This window comes from Periplaneta americana, chromosome 12 (assembly GCF_040183065.1).
Source record: "Periplaneta americana isolate PAMFEO1 chromosome 12, P.americana_PAMFEO1_priV1, whole genome shotgun sequence".
Taxonomy (NCBI): Eukaryota; Metazoa; Arthropoda; class Insecta; order Blattodea; family Blattidae; genus Periplaneta; species Periplaneta americana.
Genome location: NC_091128.1, coordinates 69,679,198 through 69,706,689, shown reverse-complemented (window position 1 = coordinate 69,706,689; position 27,492 = coordinate 69,679,198). Strand labels below are relative to the sequence as shown.

General features: G+C 35.4%; 1 protein-coding gene across 1 annotated transcript in view; it reads left to right on the top strand.

The window, feature by feature from the left end:
- Iyd (Iodotyrosine deiodinase) overlaps positions 1 to 18,642 on the top strand; it is a 56,644-nt gene extending 38,002 nt beyond the window's left edge. Inside the window, exons 2-5 of the mRNA XM_069841515.1 lie at positions 2,630 to 2,866; positions 8,928 to 9,053; positions 10,813 to 11,003; positions 18,314 to 18,642. Of these exons, the coding sequence (XP_069697616.1) occupies positions 2,630 to 2,866; positions 8,928 to 9,053; positions 10,813 to 11,003; positions 18,314 to 18,496 (737 nt within the window). The 3' untranslated portion in view covers positions 18,497 to 18,642. The remainder of the gene's footprint in view (positions 1 to 2,629; positions 2,867 to 8,927; positions 9,054 to 10,812; positions 11,004 to 18,313) is intronic.
- The last annotated feature ends 8,850 nt before the right edge of the window (positions 18,643 to 27,492 follow it).

The following is a 27,492-nucleotide window of genomic DNA, read 5'->3' as shown; positions in this document are numbered from 1 at the left end:
CAGTCCAAGAGAGCTTACACTATACACTTACAAACTAAACACATAAACAAATTATACTAACTTAACACGAAAAACAATACAGACTAAACACATAAATTATGCAAACTAAACATCCACACAAAAATATGCAAACTGAACACATAAATTATAATCCGAACACAACTGTCCACACTAAACACACGATAAAAGAAAAAGAAAAAAATTGCACAAACTGAACACATACATAATCTTAACTCACACACAAACTAAATACCAATTGCACACATAAATTGTACAGCCTAAACACCCATACTATCTAAACTAAACGCACAAAAACGATACAATTGAACACAAAAATTATACTAACTAAATACATGAACTATACCAACTACACACGGAGTCAAACTATCCAAACTAAAACACACAAAACCATACAATTGAACACAAAAATTATACTAACTAAATACATGAACTATACCAACTACACACGGAGTCAAACTATCCAAACTAAAACACACAAAACCATACAATTTAACACAAAAATTATACTAACTAAATACATGAACTATACCAACTATACACGGAATCAAATTAATCAAACTGACACACACAAAAATAACTATATAAACAATACACAACTATACACAGTTTACATAGTGTTCATAATTTCTTCCAGTCTTTTCCATGCCTGCCTGTCCCTCGCTGTTCTCGTCCACTGCGCTCCAGTCTCTCTCCGGAACACGTCCGACCACCTTCTCCTTGGACGTCTTCTGCTTCTTTTCCCAATGCGTGGGTCCCACATGGTCGAGGCATACGTCCACCTGCTGCAGTCCATCCTACTCACGTGTCCGCCCCATTTCCATTTGAGACATAGCGCCAGACTCACTGCATCCTGCAGGCCGCTTCTTATTCGGATGTCGGTGTTCCTTATCCTGTCTTGCAGTCTCAGCTGGAGGACTTTCCTTTCCATTTTCCTCTGGCACACACGAAGCAGGTTTTTCTGTTGCTCTGTCAGAGACCAAACTTGGCATCCGTACAACATTACTGGGATTACGCAGGTTTCCAGAACTTCAAATTTAAGTTTGGTGCTGATGTTTTGGTTTTGCAGGATGAATTTCAAGCTCCAAATTTTTTTCCAAGCCAAACATATTCTTCTTCGTATCTCTTTCTCTCTCCTACAGAAGAGTGACACAATTTGTCCCAGGTATACATAGTCGTCGACGTATTCCAGCGTCATGTTGTTCATCGTTATAGGGGTGTTGTCTGCATTTGTCATTAGTTTAGTTTTCTCCGGGTTCATTTGGAGCCCAACTTCTGAGCTTTTCTCGCAGAGTTCAGTCAGCATTTGTTGTAGTTAGGCCTAATTAAAACACGAATTTTATTACGCCATACGAAAGGCAGTTTGATCAAAGACATTATTACAAGGTCTTTGAGTTTGATATGCGATGATGTTACATAAATTTGAACGTCTATTAATTGTTTAATTTCAATACAAATGTTATAGGCTACAATTTTATAGGTTACGTTAGGCCTACCTGTGGAAGCGGGACCAATGTCAGCTGTGCCTTGTTTCGACCTTTACTTACAATCAGTGCTACACGAAAGCATTTTTTATAGCTCGACAAATGCATTCTCGCTACAGTGTGTAACGGAACTAAAGCTGCATCTACACAGTTCAATATTCCAATCGCGTATGCGTGCAATCTGGGAAGAATAGAATCAAGTTTAAAAGGTACGTTCAATTAAGATGCATAAAGATTTTTTGTCTACATGGTGCGCCGTTTTGAACGTGGTCTTCACTGATTAAATATATTAATTAATATTAAATATCAACCTTGCATTCATTGCTTTAAAGTTGAAAGAAAAGTTTAACCGTGCAGTTGCATCTTAATGTATTCATGATCATCAATTTACGGGGAAACAGTTGGCGACGACTAAACAAAAGAACGACCATGCGATAAATTGATAGCGATAAATCTAGCTGCAGAAATTATCGCAAAGTCTGACTGTGATTGGTTGGAATTCAAAATTTCATTACACTTCATTGGTCGAAAATGGAATGACGTCATATAAACGAAATAGTCACTATTATTATTATTATTATTATTATTATTATTATTATTATTATTATTATTATTATTATTAATTAATTAATTATTTTGTATTACTATCTTTGTATCATCTCCGTTACGATTATTCTATTATTATTATTATTATTATTATTATTATTATTATTATTATTATTGTTACTATTATTTCTATCATCCGCATTATTATTTGATCTCTCTAAAATTTATGTAGACTACTGGACTGTACCCGAGCACGAGCATATGCTCATTTCGTGTATCTATTCATATGTATTCATTTCAAATGTAAATTGTAAATAAATTTGAATTTGAATTTGATGTCAGGTAGACGTATGAATACCAACACACTGCCTAATCACAAATCTTGTTTATTTGATATCTCAATAATTATTTGAGTCAGAATATTCAAATCTCTTGTATTTGTGTGTTTTTTAAATAAATAACATTAGGCCTACTGAAAATTTTGTCGGGTTATTTCTAAGACAGCCTGCGTATTCCTGTAAAAAGCATTAACCAACAAGCAGATTCAGTAAAGGAACGCTCTGCCTTGCTGTTACTTTCAGTCGCAGAACTGCACGATGGAGACGAGATGGAAGAGGAAGGGGAGGGGCCGGATATGACGAGCGCGCTGCCGTGGGACTTGGAACACGTGCCACTGAATTTCCAGCGCCTCCCCACTGAGGAGATAATCAAGCGCTCCGATGAGTTCTACACTTTCATGAACGCCCGTCGAACGGTGAGGTTCTTCAGCACTGACCCCATCCCAGCAGACGTCATCCGCAACATCATCAGGACTGCCGGTGCGTTTGTATAAAAATTTACAGCAAATATATTCCAGCTTTTATAATTTTTAATTACCACATAAAGAAATGGTGGCGGCATTAAAAAGGGTCACAGAGAAAATATGTTTTTTTTTTCTTTTCTACAAAAAAAAAAAAAAATTTTTTTCTCTATAAATGGTTCTTAATAATCTCCTCTGCACGTTTGCAAACGTAAAGCGATTGCAAACACTCCCAATTACATCATAATGAAGGTCTGCGCTCTTGAAGTGTAAAATTTAAGTCATTTTCTCCATTATAATATTTTGTGCATTTCTCTTCATCCAAATCACTAAGGCTTCTACAATTTTGTAGCTGAGGAGTTTTTTTTTTTTTTCAATTCACTATACCATGCTTAACAATTTTATACATTTTTTTTTTCTAATTCTTCAACGTTTAAAAGAAAAAATATATTCGATATAAAGAATTTTTTAAATATTGCTCGGTTATTTCACAAATTATTTTTTTGTCTGTAATATGGCATTATTTAAAAAAAAATTGAATGTACAGTTTTCTTCCTAACATAGCAGTGGTGCTGTATAAAGATATTCAGACTGACTGAACGAAATTTGTATTAGTATTTTTTTTATTTGTCTCCTTTTTAAAAATGAGTAACTGAAAAAATAAATGTGTGATGAAAGTCAAATGTTTGTAAGTCTATTAAGTTGTTAAGACACATTTATCTAATATAATTGAAAGTTATATCTCAAAAAATACACAAAATTTCATTTTCTCTCTAGTACTCCTTTGAAGTGTGTCGAGGCACTCACTGCCTTCCATCCAATAATGCCAATTGTTGCCTGTACAGGTGGTGGGAGCCTTAGGGCCGTATTCAGCAACGCCACTTCAACTTCACTTTCACTTACACCCTACTAAAACGCAGAATTTATATTCAGTCATAATTTACACTTTAGTCGTAACTTAGACAAAAGTTAGTAAGTTCAAAGATACGTTAACTTACGTCTCATTCAATACTGTAATTTGCCTGAACAACAACTAATAAGATATTTTTGTTTACTAAGATAAAGTTAAGCTGAAATGGATTTAGAATATGGTAATTTGTAAGAATTCATGGATTATGCTTTCTATGTCATTATTGCTTATTTAATCTCAAGTTATGCCTGTGTAATTTTAACCTCAATCTGATCTCCAGTTTTACTACGTAGTTTATTCAGAAGTTACGTAGCTATAAAGTGTATTTTAAATTTATCATTACCATTTTATTATTATTATTATTATTATTATTATTATTATTATTATTATTATTATTATTATTATTACTTTCATCTGAAAATCAATTAAAAAATGAAGATCTGATTTTTTTTAATTGGTTAACTTATAAATGTTTATATAACATAATAGAATTCTTAAAAATCATCAGCAACAGATTATGATTTGTCTCCTTAGAATAAGAAATAAGCCTTCTTGGAGACCCCACGGTATAAGCTTAATGTCGAAACTTAATAATATTTGTTATCAAATTCTAATTTTGAGGACTATGATTAACCATTATGTGTTACTGTCTTTTTATTATGGTCAAGTCGAGTTTAGACTTTTTTTTTATTTACATGCTATTTACAACCTGTGTTTTGCCATAGGCATATCACAAGATATTTACATTAGTGGTGACTACAATATGATTGTTTAGCGTCTATTCTTGAAGTGTGCGGAAGATGTTGCTGATGAAGTTTGTGACGGCGACAGTGTTGATGTGGAACTTCAGTATCTGGGGCAGCGTTTGGGTTGTTAGAACACGAGGCCGGTCTCTTGAGTACAAGGAGCATTCTGTCAGAAGGTGTCTTGCTGTCTGAGGTGACTTTTCTGGGCAGTTACATAGGGGAGGTGGTGCCTTGTTGATCCTGTGAAGATATGTATGGAAACAACCGTGGTTGGCCAGGAATTAGGTGATAATGTAATTAGGCCATAGGGATAGAGAGAGCCTGTGGTGGATAGAGGGGATAAACTGTTTGGTGTAATGTGCTACCTCGGAGTTGATGTAAGTTGCATTCCAAATGTTTATGTAGTAATTTTCCAGAAGTTGCTTAGCTCGAGACATAGGGATGGAATTGTAGGCTATAGTACTTTTATAACTGGCAGCTATCTTTGCTAGGTAGTCGGCTCGTTCATTACCTCTGATTCCTGTATGTCCTCTGACCCAGTTTAGTGAGATATAAGTTGACTTCTTGAGAGTGATAATTTTCTTTCTAATGTAGTCTGCTATTGGTTGTGTAGTTCTTTTGTTTGCGATGGCAAAGAGTGCTGCTTGCGAGTCTACATGTATTGCATATGAGATTTTATCTTTACTTTGCTGTTGAATCCATTTGGATGCCTAGAAGTTCTGCTTGGAATACCGAGCATTCGTTGTCCAGTCTACGTGCCTCGGTGTAGATCTCCATTGAATTTTCTTCTGCGACCATGCCTGCTCCAACGTGTTTTTCAGTTTTTGACCCGTCCGTGAAGATCTGTAGGCCTATATTGGCTGGGATGACTGTACCACTGTTGCCTATTGTTACGCTGTTGTCTTCGGATGGATTCCTCCATATCTTGTTGGTAGTTCAGTCTTCTTGAGTTTGGGCAGAACTGCATTGGTGGGTAAGCCTCTTCTAACCGCTTTCATATCTTTATTCAGATGTAGGGCTTGCTCTATTGGCATTGTCCCTGCTATTGCTTGCATTGCTACGTTGGACACAGTTTTGTAGGATTTGATCGAAAACATTAGGAATGATCTTTGGATCTGCGTTAGTTTTTTCATATGGATTTGTTCTTGCGGATCTGGAACCATGTTGAATGCCATTTTCGTGGCATAAAAGCGCATTGTCAGGTGCATAGCGGGTGTTGATAGTAGTTGATTCCTGTAGAGAATATTTTCTACATTATAATCGTGTTACTGTTTATATATATATATATATATATATATATATATATATATATATATATATATATATATATATATCCTTAAAGCATTGTAATTATTCATACAAACCATTCTGATCTTGAACAAAATAGTGACTTCATACTTAAGACACTCGAAACAAAGACCTTCATACTTATGACATTCGGAACAAAAACAGTTCAAGTATTTTGGTACACTGCCTTAAGAATATCAGTAAAACTTATTTGGTTTCTGGTATAAGATATATAATACAGTGCGGTCGCGTCACGCTTGATCCGAAGAACGCGGGCGGGAGCAAGCCTGTAGAGCGCGAGGTAACACGCATCATTGTAGATCCGTAATCTCCGGCGTATTGCACTCATGTAACTTTCATTAATTGATGGCATGCACATAATCATCATTTTATTTCACTAACCTGTGATAGAAGACGTGTGTGCTTGTGTACTTTTAAATACGTTGAGGTGTGTGCTGTGCACTAAATTAGTTGTTTAGATAATTGAAATGCCGGCTGAAAAGTTTACCTTACAACACCGAATATTTATGTACGAAACTTACGTCAAAACAGATTCATGCCGACAAGTGTGTAGGCAATTTGTAGAGAAATTCCCCGGTATTCGACCTCCAAATAGAAGTATAATTCGAAACTCTGTCATTAGATAAAGAAAAACGGGATCGCTGAACTCTAAAATTCGTAGGCCAAAACGAAAAGTTCTAACAGAAGCAGAACTTGACGATATTGAGGCATCACTTGAACGTTCTCCTAACAAATCTTTACGTCATGTTGCACAAGAAGTAGACGTATCAAAAACATTAGCCCATACGGCTACCAAACTTTTAAAATTGAAACCTTACAGAGTGACTCAAGTCCAAGAATTACGGCCACATGGCGAAAGTCGAGTGAATTTCTGTAAATGGGTTTTACAAAACATTGTTGACCGTATTATTGATCCACATTTAATAATTCTATCTGATGAGGCATGGTTTCATTTACGTGGTTATGTATGTTCACAGGACAATAGTTTCTGGTGTACAGAAAATCCGCGATTACTTCACGAAGTTCCCCTGCATGATGAAAAGATTGATGTGTGGTGTGCCATAACATCAAATCGAGTAACAGAACCGATATATTTTTAAGATACTGTAAATTAATAAAAATATTGTACACAAATATTCGCACAGTTTTTTGAACATATCTGATAATGAAAGACAACATGCATATTTTCAACAAGATTCTACTACAGCCCATTCTGTAGGTGCTTCTTTGGAGGCTACAAGGGAGGTCTTTGATGACAATTATTTCTACAGGGTTATGGCCCGCACGTTTTCCAGATCTTACCGCGTGCGATTATTATTTGTAGGGAACCCTAAAATATACACTCTATGGGTGGTATGCATAGACATTTCGCAGCAAGCGCTACGAGCGTACCAAGCTAGCCCCGGCTATCCACTGGTTACTAGTACAGAATTCAAATCATATCCTATCGTTAACACTGGTTTATGAGTACGAAAAACGCTGATAATCCACCGAAAGCTCGCGCTAAAAATGTCTATGAATACGGTCCTAAAGGAATAACCCACACACCATCAATGAACTGAAGAACAGTATAAGAACAGAAATTAGAAGGATAGCGAAAGAAGAACTTTCGCGTGTGAATTCAAATTTCATCAAAAGATGTCGGGACGGTCTGAATGCTAATGGACACCACTTTCAGCAACTACTGTAACACAGATTAGTGAAATAAAATGATGATTGTGTGCATGCCATTAATTAATGAAAGTTACATGAATGCAATGCGCCGGAGATTACGGATCTAAAATGATGGGTGTTACCTCGCGCTCTACAGGCTTGCTCCCGCCCGCGTTCTTCGGATCAAGCGTGACGCGACCGCACTCTAGTTTACCAACCGATGTCAAAGATACAAATAACATTATTAAATTTAGGAAATAGCCTGCATTAAGAAGATGTTCATACAACTGTGTCCTTACTGTCTAGACCAGTGTTTCTCAACCATCGAACCCTGGCATTAGTTATACTGCGAGATATTCTCCTGCAATTTGTCATTTTACTTTTATAAGAATTTTTCGCGAATAAATATAGTGGCAATATTCTTAGGGGAATAATTTCCGTGATTGTGTCGGAAATCACAGATCCAGATCGTCTCTAAACTCTAAATTCTAAAATCTAACTAAATAACATCTATGTAGCAAATGTCAGTGACTAAGCCACTTATCTTTTAATGATCGGGAATTCTTCAGACATAAATATTTCAACATTCGGAAAAGGGAATACCGCTATTTATGACCGGCCTAAAAATTCCCTGCAAGTCAACTGCACCAGAAAAAAACATATGATTTTGAAATCTTTGTTGAACACAAAGACGCAGCCCTTTCCTACTAAGAAATCCTTCAAATTCTTGAATTATCATCAGACAAAGGACTGGAAAGTACTTTTAAATTTGAGTAATTCGAAATTCTGGATAAGAATGAAAAATGAATATCAAAATTTAGATGAAATAGCAATCAGATTTCTTCTTTGTTTTCCTACCACGTATCTTCGTGAAGCTGAATTTTCTTCCATGACTATACCGTATATCAAAACTCATTTTATGACATCTCCCTTTACCCAAACACCATCGATATGTCGATGAAAATTAGCGTGAGTTAATTATGTTGACTTGAGGAACTAGAACATGACACAAAATTGCGTTAATCCAGTGACTGATAATTAATCAAATTATTTGTCAACATGTCACACTGTTTTCACAGTGTACTAATACTCTTAAGTCTTAAGAATCATACTGAATTATTAATACTTATGTTAGTTAAATGTATGAGCTTTAAAAATATGGTAAAGATATTTGCGAGTAAATTTGTTGGGATCGGACCCTAGTCTTGTAGAAAAAGAATTTACCGATCTGCGACCTCTCAAAAGTTGAGAGGTACTGGTCTAGAGGAGGCATGTGTGGGCTTTAAATGAAAAAAATGTTCCAGTGACTCTTAAATTAAGTTATATTTTAATTTATGTGTACTTTTGACTATGTCTATGCATGTTTATGCCTTTGACAATAAAGTTGATCCATCCATTCATCAGTATATAATGGCTAATACAATAACGGTAAGAACTGGAAACAATTGATTTTACTTTTGCAGGCACAGCGCCAAGTGGTGCTCATACAGAGCCATGGACGTATGTGGTTGTATCTGACCCGGAAATTAAGAAGAAAATACGGGACATTGTCGAAGAGGAAGAACACGTCAACTACACAAAGAGAATGGGTAAGACTAGTGTTTAACAAGCCAGAACAGTTGATTTTCCTAATTCCTAAAATGAAAGAAATGAATTAGACGATTTATCTAAAAATGTGTGTACAATGTGTTAAGCTAAATGTAACAAAAATAGTTCTACAATAGTTCAGTTTTACGTTAATAGAAACTCTATAATTGCATGGAACTTTTAAGTGATTGGTGGTTTTTATATCAAACAGTCCTAGGTCACAGCTTGAAGAGAATCTTCTTAGCATAATCATAAAACAAAGATCTTGAACCTTTAATGAATATCGTAATTAGTGTAATAAAATAAATACAGCATTGGCTGCTCAAGCGACTAGTAATATCTTGAATGTAATACAATACGATGATATCCAAACTTCGTTTACTTACTTACTTACTTACAAATGGCTTTTAAGGAATCAGCACATTCACTGCCGCCCTCACATAAGCCCGTCATCGGTCTCTATCCTGTGCAAGATTAATCCACTCTCTATCATCATATCCCACCTCCCTCAAATCCATTTTAATATTATCCTCCCATCTACGTCTTGGCCTCCCTGAAGGTCTTCCAGCTAACACTCTATATGCATTTCTGAATTCGCCCGTACGTGCTACATGCCCTGCCCATCTCAAACTTCATTTATTTTTTCCAATAATGATATTTGCGGGATGCATCGGCGCGCTCCCGTTAAAGACAAGATGCGCGTAGGGTATTACAGAAATGATAAAACGTTCCACGATAAAAAAGAAACATATGAGTTATTAGTGTTACTATATTAAAAAAAAAGCATCTGCCTTATGTATACAAAATAATAGTTTACAACACGATATGACTGAATATCCATACAAAACATAAAAATATTTCAGAAATAATATAGGTAATCAAATATTAACAAATTACATGTATGTATATAACTGATAACATTCTCAACATAAAACGTCTATAGTAACCAAGACAAAGTTAATAAAATCTTGGCTACTTCAATATAACTGAAGGGATGTGAAATTCGAGCGATGAAATAACAGAATTCAAGAATTACGAACGAAAAAAGTTTTTTTTTTTTTACTTTTTTGAGTATACATGGGGTAGTTAAAACTGAAATGAATATATATCGTAAGTAATATCATTAATTTCAGGGGATTATTCTTTGAGATATTTCAAACAAAAAAAAATTGAATACAATTTTGCCCGTTTTTGCTTCCTTTTCGAGATAAAAATTATTTTATACGAGACATTTCATAGTGTGTTTTGGGAAAGCCATTGATTTAATTCTCACTATTCTCAGTCAATTTAAGAGAGCAGTGTGTTATGATAATAAATTATTGAAAAATGTTTCTAGTTTTGTCTTTTAAACGGGCAGAAATTTTGTCCGAACACATGTAACTTTGTTCTGCAAAGGAATTTTTCAAACGATCAGCATAAACGTTTCGTGTATTGCAGGGATTCGATGAACCCGCCTGTCACTTTTTCTCAAAATGTAACATTCAGAAATTTTCAGTTTCTGTTCGTCTGTTTTCGTAATTTTGCAGGTTTTAGACGCTTAGTTAGTATAGAAGCAATCAGTATTTTGGGTTTTTGTTTTGTATTTTGTATATTTTCTTGATATTAATGTACTTTTCAAAATGCTGTACCAAATAATTAATATCGGTATAAAATGTAACATTTTGTGAATCTATCATTTAGCTTTCTAATCAATTCTACTACTTCGGAAATTCGGACTTTTATGTTGCTGTTTTACAATAAATTTGCATTTCCACGTTACAGGAACACAATGGACCACAGATCTGAAGCCTCTCAAAACAGATTGGGTGAAAGAATACCTCACGGACGCGCCGTATATAATTCTGGTGTTTAAACAGCAATACAGCTTGAAGGAAGATGGGACTAAGAAGATCCACTACTACAACGAGATGAGCGTGGCTCTTGCATCAGGCATTCTTCTCACTGCCATACATGTAAGTGTCTTCCTCTGTTCCTGATGTGACACCGCAAGAAATGGTACAGTAGTGATCAGTAATGCCAGGTCTCTGACCTCTTCCAAACAGGAATTATCGATAATTAATTTGTGAGAAGATGGATTGGTTCTGATTTAAACTGCGATTGTTTCCACAAATCAGAATCTTGCCGGTGGAAATGTGGTATACCAAATGTCTAAAAATACACGACATAACTACATAACTTCAGAAATGAGTTCCTAGTGGGTAGACAAAAATAATTTATATCAACATGTGGCCAAAAATGCTTAGTTTCACAGTTTTGAAGATCTGTCTCTAGCACTTAACTGCTCACATCACTTTACATATATCTGTATGGCACTTAACTGCTCACATCACTTTACATATATCTGTATGGCACTTAACTGCTCACATCACTTTACATATATCTGTATGGCACTTAACTGCTCACATCACTTTACATATATCTGTATGGCACTTAACTGCTCACATCACTTTACATATATCTGTATGGCACTTAACTGCTCACATCACTTTACATATATCTGTATGGCACTTAACTGCTCACATCACTTTACATATATCTGTATGGCACAACTGCTCACATCAGTTTACATATATCTGTATAACACTTAACTGCTCACATCACTTTACATATATCTGTATGGCACTTAACTGCTCACATCACCTTGGCATAAATCTTCAAAATGTCTACCTTTTGCCTGAATATCGGCCTCACGTCGACGTCTCATAGCCCCGCGAAGACGATCCCACATTTCTAACTTGTTTCGTGTTGTCTCACAACCTTCTATATTTCGATTGCGAAGAGTTTCCACGTCAGCCACCGGAGTTGAATATACCGATGATTTTAAATGACCCCACAAGAAGATATCTAGTGAGTTTAAGTTAGGTAAGCGTGTAGGTCAAGCAACTTATCCACCGATCAGGAAGACTTTGATTCAGGTAATTGCAGACACGGTAACTAAAATGTGCAAGAGCATCATGTTGCATAAAGTGTGCTTGTCGACGAAAAAATTAGGCATTTTGTTCCTCAGAAAATTTTTGTACACCTGCCCCATGTGGATTCTTATCTGAACGGTTAAATATCATAGACAGACCTTCAAAACTCGGAAAACTAACATTTCCAGCCCTGTGTTGATATACATTACTTTTATTGTCTACACTTTGTGAAACTGATTCCTTAAGTTATGCAGTACATTTCTGAAACATTCTGTATATAATTTATTTTAGGGCTCTAATTCAGTGATCGACAGATTCCTGCACTGCATGAATGTACTATGCAAGACAAACTGTGTGTATTCATGTGGAACATGTTATCAACCGAAACGGTACGAGAGGATGGATTATGGATTAGCTAGTTTCGATGGTGCGAAAAAAAAAGTAAACTAAAGCAAGTAAATAATGAGTAACTTTAATAGTTTAAATAAGTATATTATTTAAACTGTACGCATTTTCTTCTATTTTAAATGTATCAAATGGATCTCAAATTTCAGCACACTTAAAAAGAACACAAAATGAATAAATGCTTCTTTGGAAAATAAATTTAAATAAAAACAATTTCTTTTTTTTAAGAAAGATATCTAATAATGCATACCATATTCAGAGTATAGAGAAGGATTAAATAAACTTATTTTTATCCCACTGACCTGAGCACTGAGGGTTATACTATTCAAACATCTTTGTTAAGTGAGATAAAAGATGGAATCGGTAGAGGAGAAAAGTTTACGACTTCTTGGAAACATATGTATTGCTGGAGAATAAGATTCTCAGCAAATATTTGTGTGAGGTGAATATATATTTTTAATTTGTACAACTGTTCTGTTTTGTTTTCTGGTATAATTTATGTGCGGTTTATTTTAAATGCATTAAAAATATAGAAAATGTACAATAACGACGTAACAAGACTAAAAAAGGGTATTTAACTTAAAATAGGCAACGAGAGCTAAAATAGGCAAAAAAGGCAAAACAAAATTAGGCCTATCGTCTCCAGATGTGTGGAAACGTGTTTACCTCTAATAGGTCTTTAATACATACAGTCAGTTCAAAAAAGGCATTTTGCCTAACATCCGGGCTCTAATTATGAGATGATAATAATAAACACTGTACATTAAATATTCGTTATATGAGGTCTCGCCATCCTCATTGAATCTTAACACGATTACTATGAAGTAGTCAATGTGTATTATCATCATTAAATCGAGAAAAATTCGTTCCGGCACCGGGAATCGAACCCGGGACCTTTCAGCTCTGCGCGCTGAGGGCAGAACTACGCCGGGACACGATCCACGGTGCCGGTTTATTGAATGTGTAAAATAATGCAGTGTATTAAGCGTGACATATTTACTTAAGTTGTGCCTTATTATGTACATTTGTGAAGTTATTCCATCTCTCAGTTCAATGATGAATTAAAAACGCAACGAAAATCAGATAGACTTATTTATGTTGTGCGCAGAAAGATCGAAAATTCAATGAATACTGCAGCAAGAATCATGAAGAAAAAACCCATGAGACAGAATTGAATGTATAATTGAGTAATGTTTTAAACTTTTTTCTTTCTCTAATAAATTATGCCTAATGGACAGCGAAATGTTTGAAACTGAAGTTATTTCTCTTGAGACATAATGAGAAACATCTGTTCTGGAAAGCTGAAAACCGTGACAGTGGGGCAAGATACCTCGCCGGTGTTGCCTTCGCATTTAATTTCATAAACAGCATAATCAGATGAAGAACAAACATAAGTCGTAGCCTTTCTCATTGCTACTTTCTCTATAGTATGCAAGCATGACCATGAAAATTATAGTAGGCTAGTGCATTTTTTTCTACAAATAAACCATATACATTTTAATATGGAAGGCATAATCCTTTCGCGTAGAAGAGGCCGCTTTTGAATGTAAAATGTAATTGCTAACTTATTTCCCATTTTACAGCAAACATAGCTTAAAGAGGTCGCTTTTGAATGTAAAATGTAATTGCTAACTTATTTCCCATTTTACAGCAAACATAGCTTAAAGTGTATGAGAAATTATTAACCAAATGTATGACAGTATGTAGGGCTGCATCTATTCTGCTAATTAAATGTCGTACCGTACACAAACTTCGATATCATTCCATGTTCGAAGCTTGAATAGCACTCATACGCCTAAGTTCTTCTCATATGATTGTTGCAAAATGTTTTCTTAAGCACTTCGTAAGTCTCAAACTATCTAACATTAAGCACAACATAACATAACGTAAGCACAAAAACCCTTCAAGATGTATGTAATCAAAATGTATAACCCTTCGAAACTTCCATCTTACCTTTTCTTGAAATTGCACGTCACTAACACAATGTAACGAAGATGTGTTCGGATGACTATGTAGCTACTGCTCTACCGCTGCAAATTCGCACTACCTACAGGCAACAGGTATCCGTTTGATATACGAGTGCATTTCTGAGGAGAACGCTTTCGCTTGCAGTGTTTTTTATGGTGATTAAAAAATGCCGTCATACGACATACAGAACGGTGGGTTAGTTCCAGAAACGTCTGTCTGCACACATATGAGTGCTGCTTCTGGAGTGGAACCTAGGCTAGTTTAGGTTACTAAAAAATTAATCAAAACATCTAATTTACTGACATGATTTAATATTTTACTTCAGTATTTTTCTTTTCGTTTCAGTACAGTAGATATTCAACATTACGGAGACGCTGTGTTCTAACAAGAAGAAAATACAGAGTGGACCGCTCGAATGTACCTAATTTCAATTGTATGTGACTGGTAAATGGTTGAAGATAGAAAGCTACATGTATGTAAGGAAAACTCGACAAGTTTCGATATGCACATCACTATATCCCTACGTGAACTCCAGCTGTCACTGTGACGATATCGAGGCGATGAACGATTTCTTGCCAAACACATTGGAGCATGTCTTCTGGAATGCTCTCAATAGCCTCTATGATGCGCTCCGGAAGGTCTCTGACTGGGGTGGCGTACACATTATCTTTTACGTAGCCCCAGAGAAAGAAATCGAGTGGTGTTAAATCCGGAGATCTCGGGGGCCAAGCGATCGGTCCTCCCCTATCAATCCAACGGCCAGGGAACACATTGTCTAAAGTCGTACGAACGTCATTGAACCAGTGTGGAGGAGCGCCATCTTGCTGGAAAAGGATGTTAGGCTGCAGGTGTTCAATTTGTGGAAAGAAGAACTGCTCTAGCATGTCAAGATATGTAGTACTTCACACAATTTTCTCGGCGAAGAAAAACGGTCCAATGACCTGCTGCTGTGATAACCCGCACCACACCATGATCTGCGGACAGAATCCGGATGTCTTTGTGAGGCACCACTCGCCGCACGACGCCCACTGACAGTGGGCAATTCGTTGCAATGTTGATTTTGGTACTTGAAGTTCCCACGAAGCTCTTCTTAATGACTTCCGCGAGCTTCGCTCATACGCGGCTTGAACATTTGCAACCATTTCGTCGGATGTTCTACGACCACCACCATGCTTCTTCAACACCGATCCTGTAGCTAAAAATGTATCGTGCCACTCCTTAATGTTTTTAGCAGTTGGAGCATCATGGTTAAACACTCGCCGATACTCCCTTTGAACTCTAACAATTGATTTAAACTCCGCATACCACAACACAGTTTGAACTTTCATCTGCGGTGTCGCCATTTTGACAATCGATACAATCTACGAAAAGAAACCATGTCTGCGCACAATCTACAGACAGGATTCGAAACTTGTTGAGTTTTCCTTTCATATAAACGTTACCGTAAGGTTCTACCTTCAACCGTTCATCAGTCACATACAATTGAAATTAGGTTCATTCGAGCGGTCCAATCTATATAATGAACGCGCCCCTCCCCCACGCAGTAGGCCTATGCACTATGCCGAAGAGGACTAATATAGTCCTCTTGACTATGCCTATGCTTGACGTCCGCATTTCCATACTATCAGGCAAAACTAGTTGCCAACTTATATTTGCAGAATATATCTGTCCTATACACCAGACGCAACTAAAAGAAAAAAAGTCAATCAGTCAGGTTAGTCACTATATAGATATTGTTATACGTAATATGGCTAATTCTATAAGCATTAGATAATTTTTTAGAAGATCGAGAATAAGAAAATCTCTTTGTACATAGGCTAAGTTATGAATCAAATCCTGGACATACTATGACACAAGTAATCTATGCTGAAAGATTTCTTCTTCTTCTTCTCCTCTTCCTCACTGCAATTATTAAGTAAATAACAATTTTCAGATTCAGGGATTAGGCCAATAGACCTGTTCCAGCTCAGAAACAAATAATTATTCGTGCTATTCAGGAATTGACCTTCTTTAATATTTCGTCATTCAGAATGTGAATAGTGCTAGACCTTTCTGAAAACGAGTTTCTTCTATATTTCCGCGAGTTATAGTACCGGCACAGTCTAGTATATACAGTCACGAAGCTTCAGTTGTGAGGGTGCTAGGAACAATAGACTGTGCCGGTACTATTTCGCATTGTCTGTAATAAGGCGATATTAGCGATCCTAGTGGTTAGCAACTATCTATGGATGCATATTTACTACATACTGAGCTTCGTGACTGTATATACTAGACTGTGGTACCGGCACCTGATTTTCCCTGATATTGATTAATGTTCTAATCGGTTATAATATCTTTATCAGTCCCGTTTCCTTAACATTAATTTATTTTCTGTAATTAATGTTAAAAATCACATTTCAAACAATTTTATTTCTGGTGTTGTGAGCATTCAATATCAGGCCTCGTACTAACTTGAACGACAGAACATCCTAAATTCATATTTTACAATGGTATTACGACTTCAATTTTTATAATTCTAGTTTCATTATCATTATGTCACATGATAGATTATAATCTATTCAATTTTATGTCCAGATGTATAATACTGTACTAATAGTGTGTATACTAAGTTAACCATCAATCATTCAGAATGTTAGTCTTTTCATACCGGTACTTTACTTCAAATGATCATTTTAGCTATAACACGTTCCTTTTTCTTTCAAAATTATTATTATTATTATTATTATTATTATTATTATTATTATACTAGAGCCAGTAAAAAATATAACGCAACACTAGAGATGTCAATATAGCAGAAATTTCAGTTTTTGAAACTTAACCATCAATTTCAAACATTTTGAAATAACAATGCCTTTACAGAGGAAGCTGCGAGAGTAAATGCGTTGATGGAATAGAAATAGACCTATCAGAATTTCTACAATCTAGAGAACATTTCAACTGCACAGAGGAAATAGCACATTTTCTAGAAAGTCACAGAAGGGAACCTTGTGCCTACTGAGGAAAATTATGAAAAATCCAACGCAAATTTATACCATTATGTAGGACTTCAGGCTTTCCCAGCGTTGGATATGAAATAATTCTTCCAGGTAAGTTAGATAGTTGCTTCCAAGCTTTCGATGTCTAGCTCTGCCATCTTCTTCGGGAATTAAAGTGCCGTGGGACTATGTTTAGTCGGTATACAGTAGTCTATAATATAAGCGGTCCCACAGCACTTCAATTCCTGAAGAAGATAGCAGAGTTAGTCATAGAAAGTTTGGAAGCAATTATTTAACTTACCTGCTGAGAACCCAAGAATTATTCCTTATAGACCTACCATTATGCTCATATAGAATTTTATTCTGGAAAATGACTCCAAAATCAGATCGGTACAAGAAAAACTATGATTTCTTAACCCTTGGTTTTTCTGAAACCAACGCAAGTGACGTGCTGTTCAAATTCATTTAAAGAAAAGGACCCGTTAAGTAAATGTCACGTCATTTCCCCCATTTCGACGGTCCTGCGACATAACCACTCAGATGCACAGTAGGTTGAGTGTACAATCCGAGGCAATTTTTTGGTCTGTTTTTTTTTCTCTTTTTTTGCGTTAATGACGAATATTTTCCCTGAACAAAAAAATATGGTACTATAAATCTGTGACTAAAAGAGTAGTATTTTCGTGAAAGAAAAGTATTTGCCCTGAACCAAAAATACAATGTAAATGGAATAATAAAAATTAGTATTTTACCATGCACCAGAAGAATAATAATAAAGTATTTTCACTCGATATAATCTGCAGCGTACACTTCCGAAGGCTATGGTGCTGCTTACTTTAGACAAAAAATAACATGTGCCTGAAAGTTGTTTGTGCTTAATAAAGATTATTATTAATTCACTTTCTTAGTTGTGGTGAAGGTCACAAGTATAATAATAATTATTATTATTATTATTTAAAATATACAGGACTAATACATCACTTCATTATGATTATATGTTCCCAGTACGCAGGGCTGGTGTCACTGACGAGCACTCCGATGAATTGTGGACCAGCTCTACGAAATCTACTGGGTAGACCTACATCTGAGAAACTCACACTGCTACTGCCTGTTGGATATCCAGCTGAAGATGCCACTGTGCCAGACCTCAAAAGAAAACCACTAGAAGATATAATGGTGGAGATATGAACAAATAATACACGTTCCACTATTGAACTTGTTTCTCATGAAAGACTGAATTTCCGTCCAGGAACATAATATTGAGTCCAGTTATTTATATAGAAGCACGCAATAAGCAATCGGCATTTTCTGCACTGTATTCGTGTGAAAAACTTTTAGAAAAACAATACTTGGGACCAAATCTCTTATATGACCATAATATTACTTAAGAGGTTACCTGTTACTTTATCAGGGACTTTGTATACGTACTTTACAAGAGGGCAAAGAAATGTTTCTACAGATGGGAATCCATTTAGTCAAAATGTCAACCAGCTTGTCATACAAGATGAGATGTGCCATGAACTGTACTATTTATAACATGTTTAATAACACTAAATATTAAAAAGAATTAATGATAATAGCAATACTAGTAATAACAATAATAAAATACAATATTCATGTTTGGATGCTCATTAAATTCATTTATTGTAATTTGATTCGTGAATCAACACTCTGTACTCTCGATTTAAAGAAAATAAATTTGACATTAATAAACAGCGAAAAAACTTTGCATTACGATTATTAATTAAGAATTTGTTTACCTACCAGTACTAATTTTTTGGAATTGGTGACTCATACCAATATTCAGATCTTGCCTATTTCTTATAGTAAAGGTTACCAGAAGTTCCTGTTTTCCAGAGAGTCCCCGAAATTTTCTTTTTTTCTCCAGACAAAATTTGTCTACGAAATGTCCCCTAATTTAATTGTTCCCACATTTTCAATGTTAATTATTAATAAATGATCTTTGCACATTGCTGTGGATAAATTTTGCTAATGCAACTTTGCTTCTTTTTCATGTCATAATCAGAACTGAAAGAGAGGACATAATTTATTCCATCAACAATTAAGCAACACTTAGCATCTTTAGAAGAAGTTAATTCTTATTCTACAACAGAATTTCTCACTGCCTCTCGTGAATTTTATGAAAATGCTGTTGAATATTTCAGTCCCTAGGTTATTTATTCGCAAAATATCTATTGAATGAACATATTTTGCTGAGATCTCTTTCAGAAAAAGTAAAGTTTGGAAAAAGTCTATTTTTCTTCAAATGTAGATGGACTTGACCTGGATGAAGATAATTTGATGAAATTCCTTACTTGAAGAAATAAGACTTCAAAGAAAGTAACAAAGTGAAATGAAGAAAATGCTGCTCTTTTCTCAAAATGCAATACATTTTTTTTTCTCTCTCTCTCTCTCTCTCTCTCTCTCTATATATATACAGTGAGGGGCATAATTGTTGAGTGGGCGAAAATGTTTCAAGATCTGTAGCACAGTTCATAAGAGGCTATAGTTTTAATTCCTTTCCAGCACAGATATGTAATATTTAAACTGAACAGCAATGCAAATATCTCAACATATGAACCAAAACTTTTGGCCCGCAGCGTGAACTGTGTGGCATTTTTTGTCTTAGGAAATACTCAAGTCGCTCAACTATTATGTCCCTCATTGTACAAATCCAGAAGTTGACTGAACTATCTCTGTGTCATCCTGAAAGTAATGCTTCAGAGGATAGTTTTGTTTCTTCAGTGAACATGATGTGGACATTCCAAAATCCAGAATGAGTTTAGAAACTGTTAGATCTATGCTTGCTGTCTTGACCACCTTCAACATAACCTGTCGGGAATTTTCCGCAAAAATTTGGATCTTGAGAAATCCTACTTAAAACAATTCACTGTTCTCAAAAACACCAGTAATTTAAGTAGTAGATAGGTAGAATGAATATTTTTAGCGTGTAAACAGAATGAATATTCTTTAAAGTGTATAACAGTATAAATGAATGGCAAACAAACATACACTTTAAAAGTAGTTTTTCATATGTCTAATTTTATTCCTGGAAATTTCGAAAAAAAATCTGGTAACCTTATTATAGTACATAATGACAATGTACACAGAATTTATATGATTATAGTAGGAGCTAGCGATTTTGGCAGACGGATTTTTTTTATCTGAACTCCAGAGTGAGTTACTTACCGATGCAAGGTCGACTGATACGAGTGTCTCTGCAGCAAGCAAACTGAAACTGGAATGGGTAGGACAGAAGCGTAAACATGCAGGCTCGAGATCCGAGTGGACTTAGATGGACAGTCACTTCTAAAAACTATGCACATTTAGCTAAACTATAGAACTACAGTAATCTATATGTGTGCATGTACGTATATGAAAAGGGACCGGTTTCCGGCACACATTTTCCGAGATAATTCAAATTCCTGCTGAATAGTCTTTTCCTCGTTACTATAAAGTATAAAGACAATCTATATAATACAGTGGCGGCTCCTGCATATTTCTTAAGAGGAGGAAAGAAGTTGACAGCGCAAAATGACACCTTCTTGAGAGAAACAAGCTAAAAATTAGCCTACATGCATATATGTGAGACCAGGTAGTGTTGGGGTTGGCCTTCCTTTTTGTATAGCAATAATCTGTTCTTGTAAACTGAATTTCCTAAATTGTCCAAAATATAATGTGTTCCATTCATTGTTGAATAATTTCACAAATTAACAACTACAAGGAAATTCACAACCTCACAGCATTTTTCGTGCACACTACAGCATCACACGTGTTGGAAGAGACTAGCTTCTAACACGTAAACGGAACTGTTTTACTGAAATGGGAATGAGAAATAATGTTAGGAAAGCGAGAACACTGCACCCACCCACGTGATCTGTGTTGTCACATGCAGGCCTACATTTTACAAGTTCCGTATCACATGCTTTTGAAGAATGTCAGTTCTTGTAAAGTCATACTACCATTAGGTACTGTTCAAAGCTGCCGGTGGCCGATTAATTTTTCTTGCGTTAAAAATAATGTAGTTTGGAGTACTTTCAATTTCAAATGTATTTGTATAAAACTGACAACTTGACTGGTGCCCTGTCTAGTAGGCAATGAATGGAAGTGAATTTCAGAGGCCAAAAAGCTCTGCGATACTAACATAGAACTACTTCCTCTTTGTTTTATAAAAATCCAACTTCAACTTTAAGATATCCTCGAAAGTTTCAAATCATGAATAGTAGCTTATATAAAGTGGAATGAATAATATATTTTGATTTATAATTTTAAAAAAGTTTAATTATATAGTGTATTTCATAGATTTGCGTTAAAACTGTTTTTATTGTGCCTCCTTCTAGATGTGTTATAGTCTGATTGAATGCAACATCGTTAGATGGCAGCGGTAGCGAGCTTTGCTGCACGACCAGGCGGTTTCTATTTCCAGCCCATGTGCTGATCAGAGGAGGATCTCCTCCCTATCCATTCATTTACTTGCTTTAAAACTCTACTTCTTTCTCTGGCCGCTAGTGCGCTGTTGTCTATGTGTGTTAACTGCTGTAAAGGAGGAATGGATTGACTTTCCTCCACACAAACAATCTCGCATCTTTCTCATAGTTTTCTAGCAGCACATGAGTGCGCGTTGTTTAAAACTCGATCAACCTGGGTTTTCTTATAGTTGTGAACTTAAAAATTATCGAATTTTCCTCGAATTTCAAGGCACATATTTCATTTAGTATTTACTTTCAAAAGACGAAAAACGTAAGGAGGACGTTCCTCCCTTCCCTCCCCCGAGGAACCGCTACTGATATAATAAAAAAAAACTATTATATAATCAACAGACAGACTGATTCATCAACTTAAATATCCTTCAACCCTATACGTAGGTTTCTGTTAATCCTTAGTTAATAAATAAGACTGAGTTTTATGAAATACGAACATTAAGAGTTGGAAAATGGGAGGCAGTAATGATCAAAATAATTATACCGATTTATTTTTTTTAACCAGCCTTTAAATTTAAAACTAAGACTCACTCATAAAATTGGATTAGGTTATTCATCTCATCTCTCAGAATTGTTTCTAAAATGTAGGCTATAAGGAATGTAAAAAAATTCAATATCATGTATCCCTTCAAATAACTTTTGAGTTTTTTTTTTTTTTTTTTTTTTTTTTTTTTTTTTTTTTTTTTTTCCTAACGGAGCAGAGAGGAGAGAGAAAGGAGTTGATGGTTTTAAACTTCACCAAAGTGTATTTAACTAAAGACGTAAAATTTAAAATGAAGGTTACTCTTCACAATTTTGGTTAAACATTCTTAGATTCTTTAAATACCATCTCCTAAAGTACTGGTGAAAAGGCAGAAGGATGTGAGAAATCTCATGTCATCCGATCTCGACGAAAATCAATATCTGGGGTCCTTTGCGATCACAGAATACGAATAAGGTATTATTTTGTCCGACTTTGTCCCTAAAGTGTTGGAGTGGGACAAAGATGGGTGAAAAATTAAATTAGATATCTTACGGGTTTTCGAGACGAAAATTACGAATAATAGAATTTGTGCGAATTCAATATGGCAGTTTCATGTTGAAATATGCCTTAATTCACGTTGAGGTATTCGGCTTGCTCATAGGTGCTCGAGGGACTATACCAGCTTTTCTCGAAGAATTTCGACTGCATTTTGCTCTGCCAACATCTCTGAGGGATGACATTGTGATAATTGTGTTAAAAAAATCGTGCCAAATCCTAATTAATCACATGGTGCCACATTAATAGCAATTGTAATTTTTTCACGCCCTTTTCTTTGTTTCCCTTCTTTAAAATTTAATATCTATGTTTACATATATATATTTTTTTTAGGATATACTGAGTTCGTAAGGGCTACCCTCAATGGGGGGCAGTTTAATATTAATTAATTAAATTACATTTAAAAAAAATAAAACATCAGATAACACAGATAAACATAAACACAGTTAACACATGTATGTACAGTATTTAAGGGGTAATGTAACACATTTCGATAGTATACATTTAGTGAAATCCAAAAGTGTAATTTCTACATATTCTGAATGAATTTTGTGTTGGAATTTAGTATAGTCATCAGCCAATAACTCTAGTCTAGATTAACAAACAACTTTTTAGATTCCTAAAATATTTAATATCAATGGTAATTATATTTTTAAATTGGTGCAATTTGTGCAGGGAATATTGGTTTCTCAGATATTTTTACGATTTTGAATATTTTAAAATGCTTTTTATTTATTTATCAGAGCTTCCTCAAATTAGAGGCTGCCATTAGACAAAGCATACAAAACAATACAAGAACAAAATAGAAGATGAGAGCTAAAAGAGTAAGAAAAAAGGCAAACAAATACACAAACAAACAATGGCAGTTTACAGAAGAAGAAAAAAAAATTCAAGTAAAGAATCAATGGAAGCTAAGAAGGAAAAAGAAAAATGATAATGGTGCGTCAATTTTTTTCCATACACTGAATTAAGAGTCCATATACGTGGTTCCGTAAAAGTTTGACTAACTCTTTAATTATGAGGAGGGCCAGTTCGTTCAGAAAAGATTTGTGCAGTCCTAGGGTCTTACAGAATTGAGAACAGAAGTTGGGTATCGTTCCTCTTGCTCCAAACATCAATCTGTTTTATTCATAATATGTGTGTTAAGACATTATTGCCCTTGCAATATCTATTGCAATCCTATTTATTATACCTTTATATAAATCTAACTTCCGCAGCATGCAATTTTACCAAATTAGCCAAATTAATATTTTGATCAATAAGAAGAATCGTAATTTTACTAACATGAATTGGCGCACGACCAGTAGAGGATCCCTACATCATTACTGGACAAATCTTGTAGGGATTGATCTGGTAAGGGTAGAATTATATATATATATATATATATATATAGCTATATGCAATGATTTTTTTTCTTTTAATTTAGAAAATGTAGGAGGCGTATTGTAAAATTATTGTGAACGAAAGTAATTTACATGTATTTAAAGGTATTCTCTGAATCGGACTGTACCGTGGTGTGTTTCATAATAATGATAAAAGCTGCCGGTATGAAAATATAAACGACTCAGAACGTTATCGCCAGTCATCCATGCAGCTCATATAAACAATATCGACTCATGTACTGGAAATGTCATCGAGGTCACCTGCCAAAATCACTGCCTCCAGCTGTACCTTCTATTTTGTAATAATCCTAGGCCAAATTATAAAAATATCATTTGAGTAATATGAAGTGTCCAAAAATGGTTGCAGACTTTAACAGTAGACAGTATTTATTAACTCAGATCTGCCCAAAATTTTTCACTGAACGACAAATTGTATGTGCAGATGCAGAATAATATGACATAATTCCACAATGAATTGACCGATTATTATGAAACAAGTTCTGGGTATATTATCTTAGTCTATATTATGATATAATATAATATAATATTGTTTTATTAATTCAGTCTAATTGACATATCACAAATATAAAAAGTCAATGACACCCATGTAAGTGATCATTGTGTATTATACAAATTATAAAAATTAAGCAAACGTTTTCGCCCTTCGGGCATCATCAGGCTTTTTTACATACAATATCTTGTACATTTTGTCTCTTATTGTGGAACAAATGATTAATCACAACCTAAAATTCCATCTTTGAAAACTTTACCTAAGAGACATAAAAATCCTACAACAATGAGACCAATAGTAAATTGTATAAATTCTCCTAGTTACAAAATATGCAAATTTCTTCAACGATTTTTAAAATCTACATTGAATTTACAATACACAACAAAGAACACTAATCAATTAATCAGTAAACTTCAAAATTTAAAAATTACGAAAAACACTAAATGTTATCTCTTGATATTGAAAATTTATACACCAATATTCCTATAAAAGAAACTCTGGATATAATTGAAGATAGATTACTCGAAAATAATATAACAACAATTAAATATCGGACTTTAGCTGTTTTGCACTTATGGCTTAATTACTTTATTACGACATTTACTACTGTTAATGTAGGACTTTAGTTGTTTTCCACTCATGGTTTAGTTTCGACGTGAAGAAGAGCCGCAAAGCCTGTTTAGTTTGGACAGCGAGGTCAGTTGGTGAATCAGCAGCGTCCAGGCAGAGGCAACGCACCGAAAGTCCTGGGTTCGTAGTGAGGCGGACCTGAGTGATTGTGGTAGCATCCGACAGAAGTAATGCGTCCGAGAGTCTTGGGTTCGAAGTTCAGTGGACTGTCTCTGGAAGTCTTGGGTTCGATATACTGTAAACTTGACTGAATGAGCTACAAGAACTAGCCAAGGCAAACGAACTGTGAACTGACAGTTTTGTTTTGTTGTAAATAGTGCTTGATGAACATTAGTTAAGATTAGGAGTACATTGTTGTTCTTCTCAATAATCCACGTGAATAGTCATTGTCGTCTGTGAAGTGCAATAACGACTACTGTGTTGCAGTGTCAAGTGAAATACCCATTGTTGACGGGTGTGTAATTAAAGTTTAGAAGTAAAAACCACATTGTTGTTTGAATTTAAAAAAGGCTACAGTATATACTCTTTGGATTATTACAAGTTTGTGAGGTCCAGTCAACTGACCAGCACTGTTCCCTGAACTTAATCACATTTTTGGCTCTTGGACATTTAAAGACATTTGGACATTTATTCAAGCTCAATCAATGACTTATGAGACATTACATCAACCCGCAATAATTCTCGAATGAACGTGTGTTTTTCTACAGCAAAGGTGTATGATGACCAAGCTTCGGCCTAGGGTCACAGAGTAACCAGTATGAGGTTTAGAGTACATAGAGTATAAATGACGTCATGACCCCGTGCAGTCACCCGACTGTAACAGCACAGGTGGGTCCGTAATGTGCATTACCGTTGTGTGTAGGCCTATTGCTGCTAGGCTGTGGTACGTGTAACAGGCTTCGGCGTAGGGACACCTGATTGAAGGATACAACTCACGTTAATACTTTAATGGCAGACATTTATTGTCTACATTAGGAATGTACTGTATATACTGCACCTGTACAGAGTGAAATATATTTTGTGCCGTACTGTGATGGACTGTTTACATGTTGAGACACGAAGTAACAGCACGCTCCATCACCCACTCCACTCGACCAACACAACACTATCGCTGTGCGTTATGAACTTCATGCATTTCTATGTCCAAGACCGAAGCCTGAAGATGACTAAATGGTAAATACTATTTAGCACCAAAATATGTAACCCTTTTTTGGGACATCCTGTATATATATTTTTTTCCCGCTGAGAATTAAAAATATTAATTTAAAAAGTTAGGAAGTCATGTCTCACCCCCTTTACGAAGGAGGGGCCTGAGACTTATTTGCTTATCATTCCTGTTCTGTGGCTGATATTTGTCGCCGAGCGGTCACGCTCTTGTACGAATATAGCACGCTGCACTGTGACGTAACCCGAGCTATGGTAATGATAATGAGATCACACTCAATCGCTTTCACCTTCATCTTGACGGGATAATAAAAGCCTAACCTAACCTAACCTAAGTGCGTCGGTGTCTATTCCAAAATCAGCAGAATCCGCTCAACGCTCGTTTAACCTGATAATGATATGTGAAAAGCCCAACCAGCATTAGAACCTGGGCCTGCTCGTTTTACGGTGAGACATGATAACTGTTACTCCACAGTGGTTTACAAGTTGAATGAACATTGACAAGATCAGTGTACTTAGCAGTGGGGTTCTCTTTTAAGGTCGAAATTTTCTAACACTGACCGTTATTTTCAGCCATTCCACAAATCGATTGTGGAACACTTATGGAAACGCTTTACATATACGAATGTCTTTTATTACTCAACGTTTTAAATTGTCTATGCACTTCCTGACAAGTTACTCGGCTAAGTAAGATCATATTCCATTTTATGCTTCTGTAAACTAAGTAAAAACAATGGAAATCTACCTCTGAATCGAACATTTAAAAGAAATTTCTCACAGTTCATTGTAATGACAACACTAACAGAAATCCGCAACCATTTGCACAAATTGTGTGTGAAACCGACGATAATATGAATGGCAATGACAGTATAAATCGAGGGAAATAGTCAGTGCCCTGAAGACTCTTTCTCATACATTTCATATGTTTTAAAAAAGTCACCTCTTTAACATTTTACCATGCAGCTGCCACCACCACCATTACTATGCTGCAATCAAAA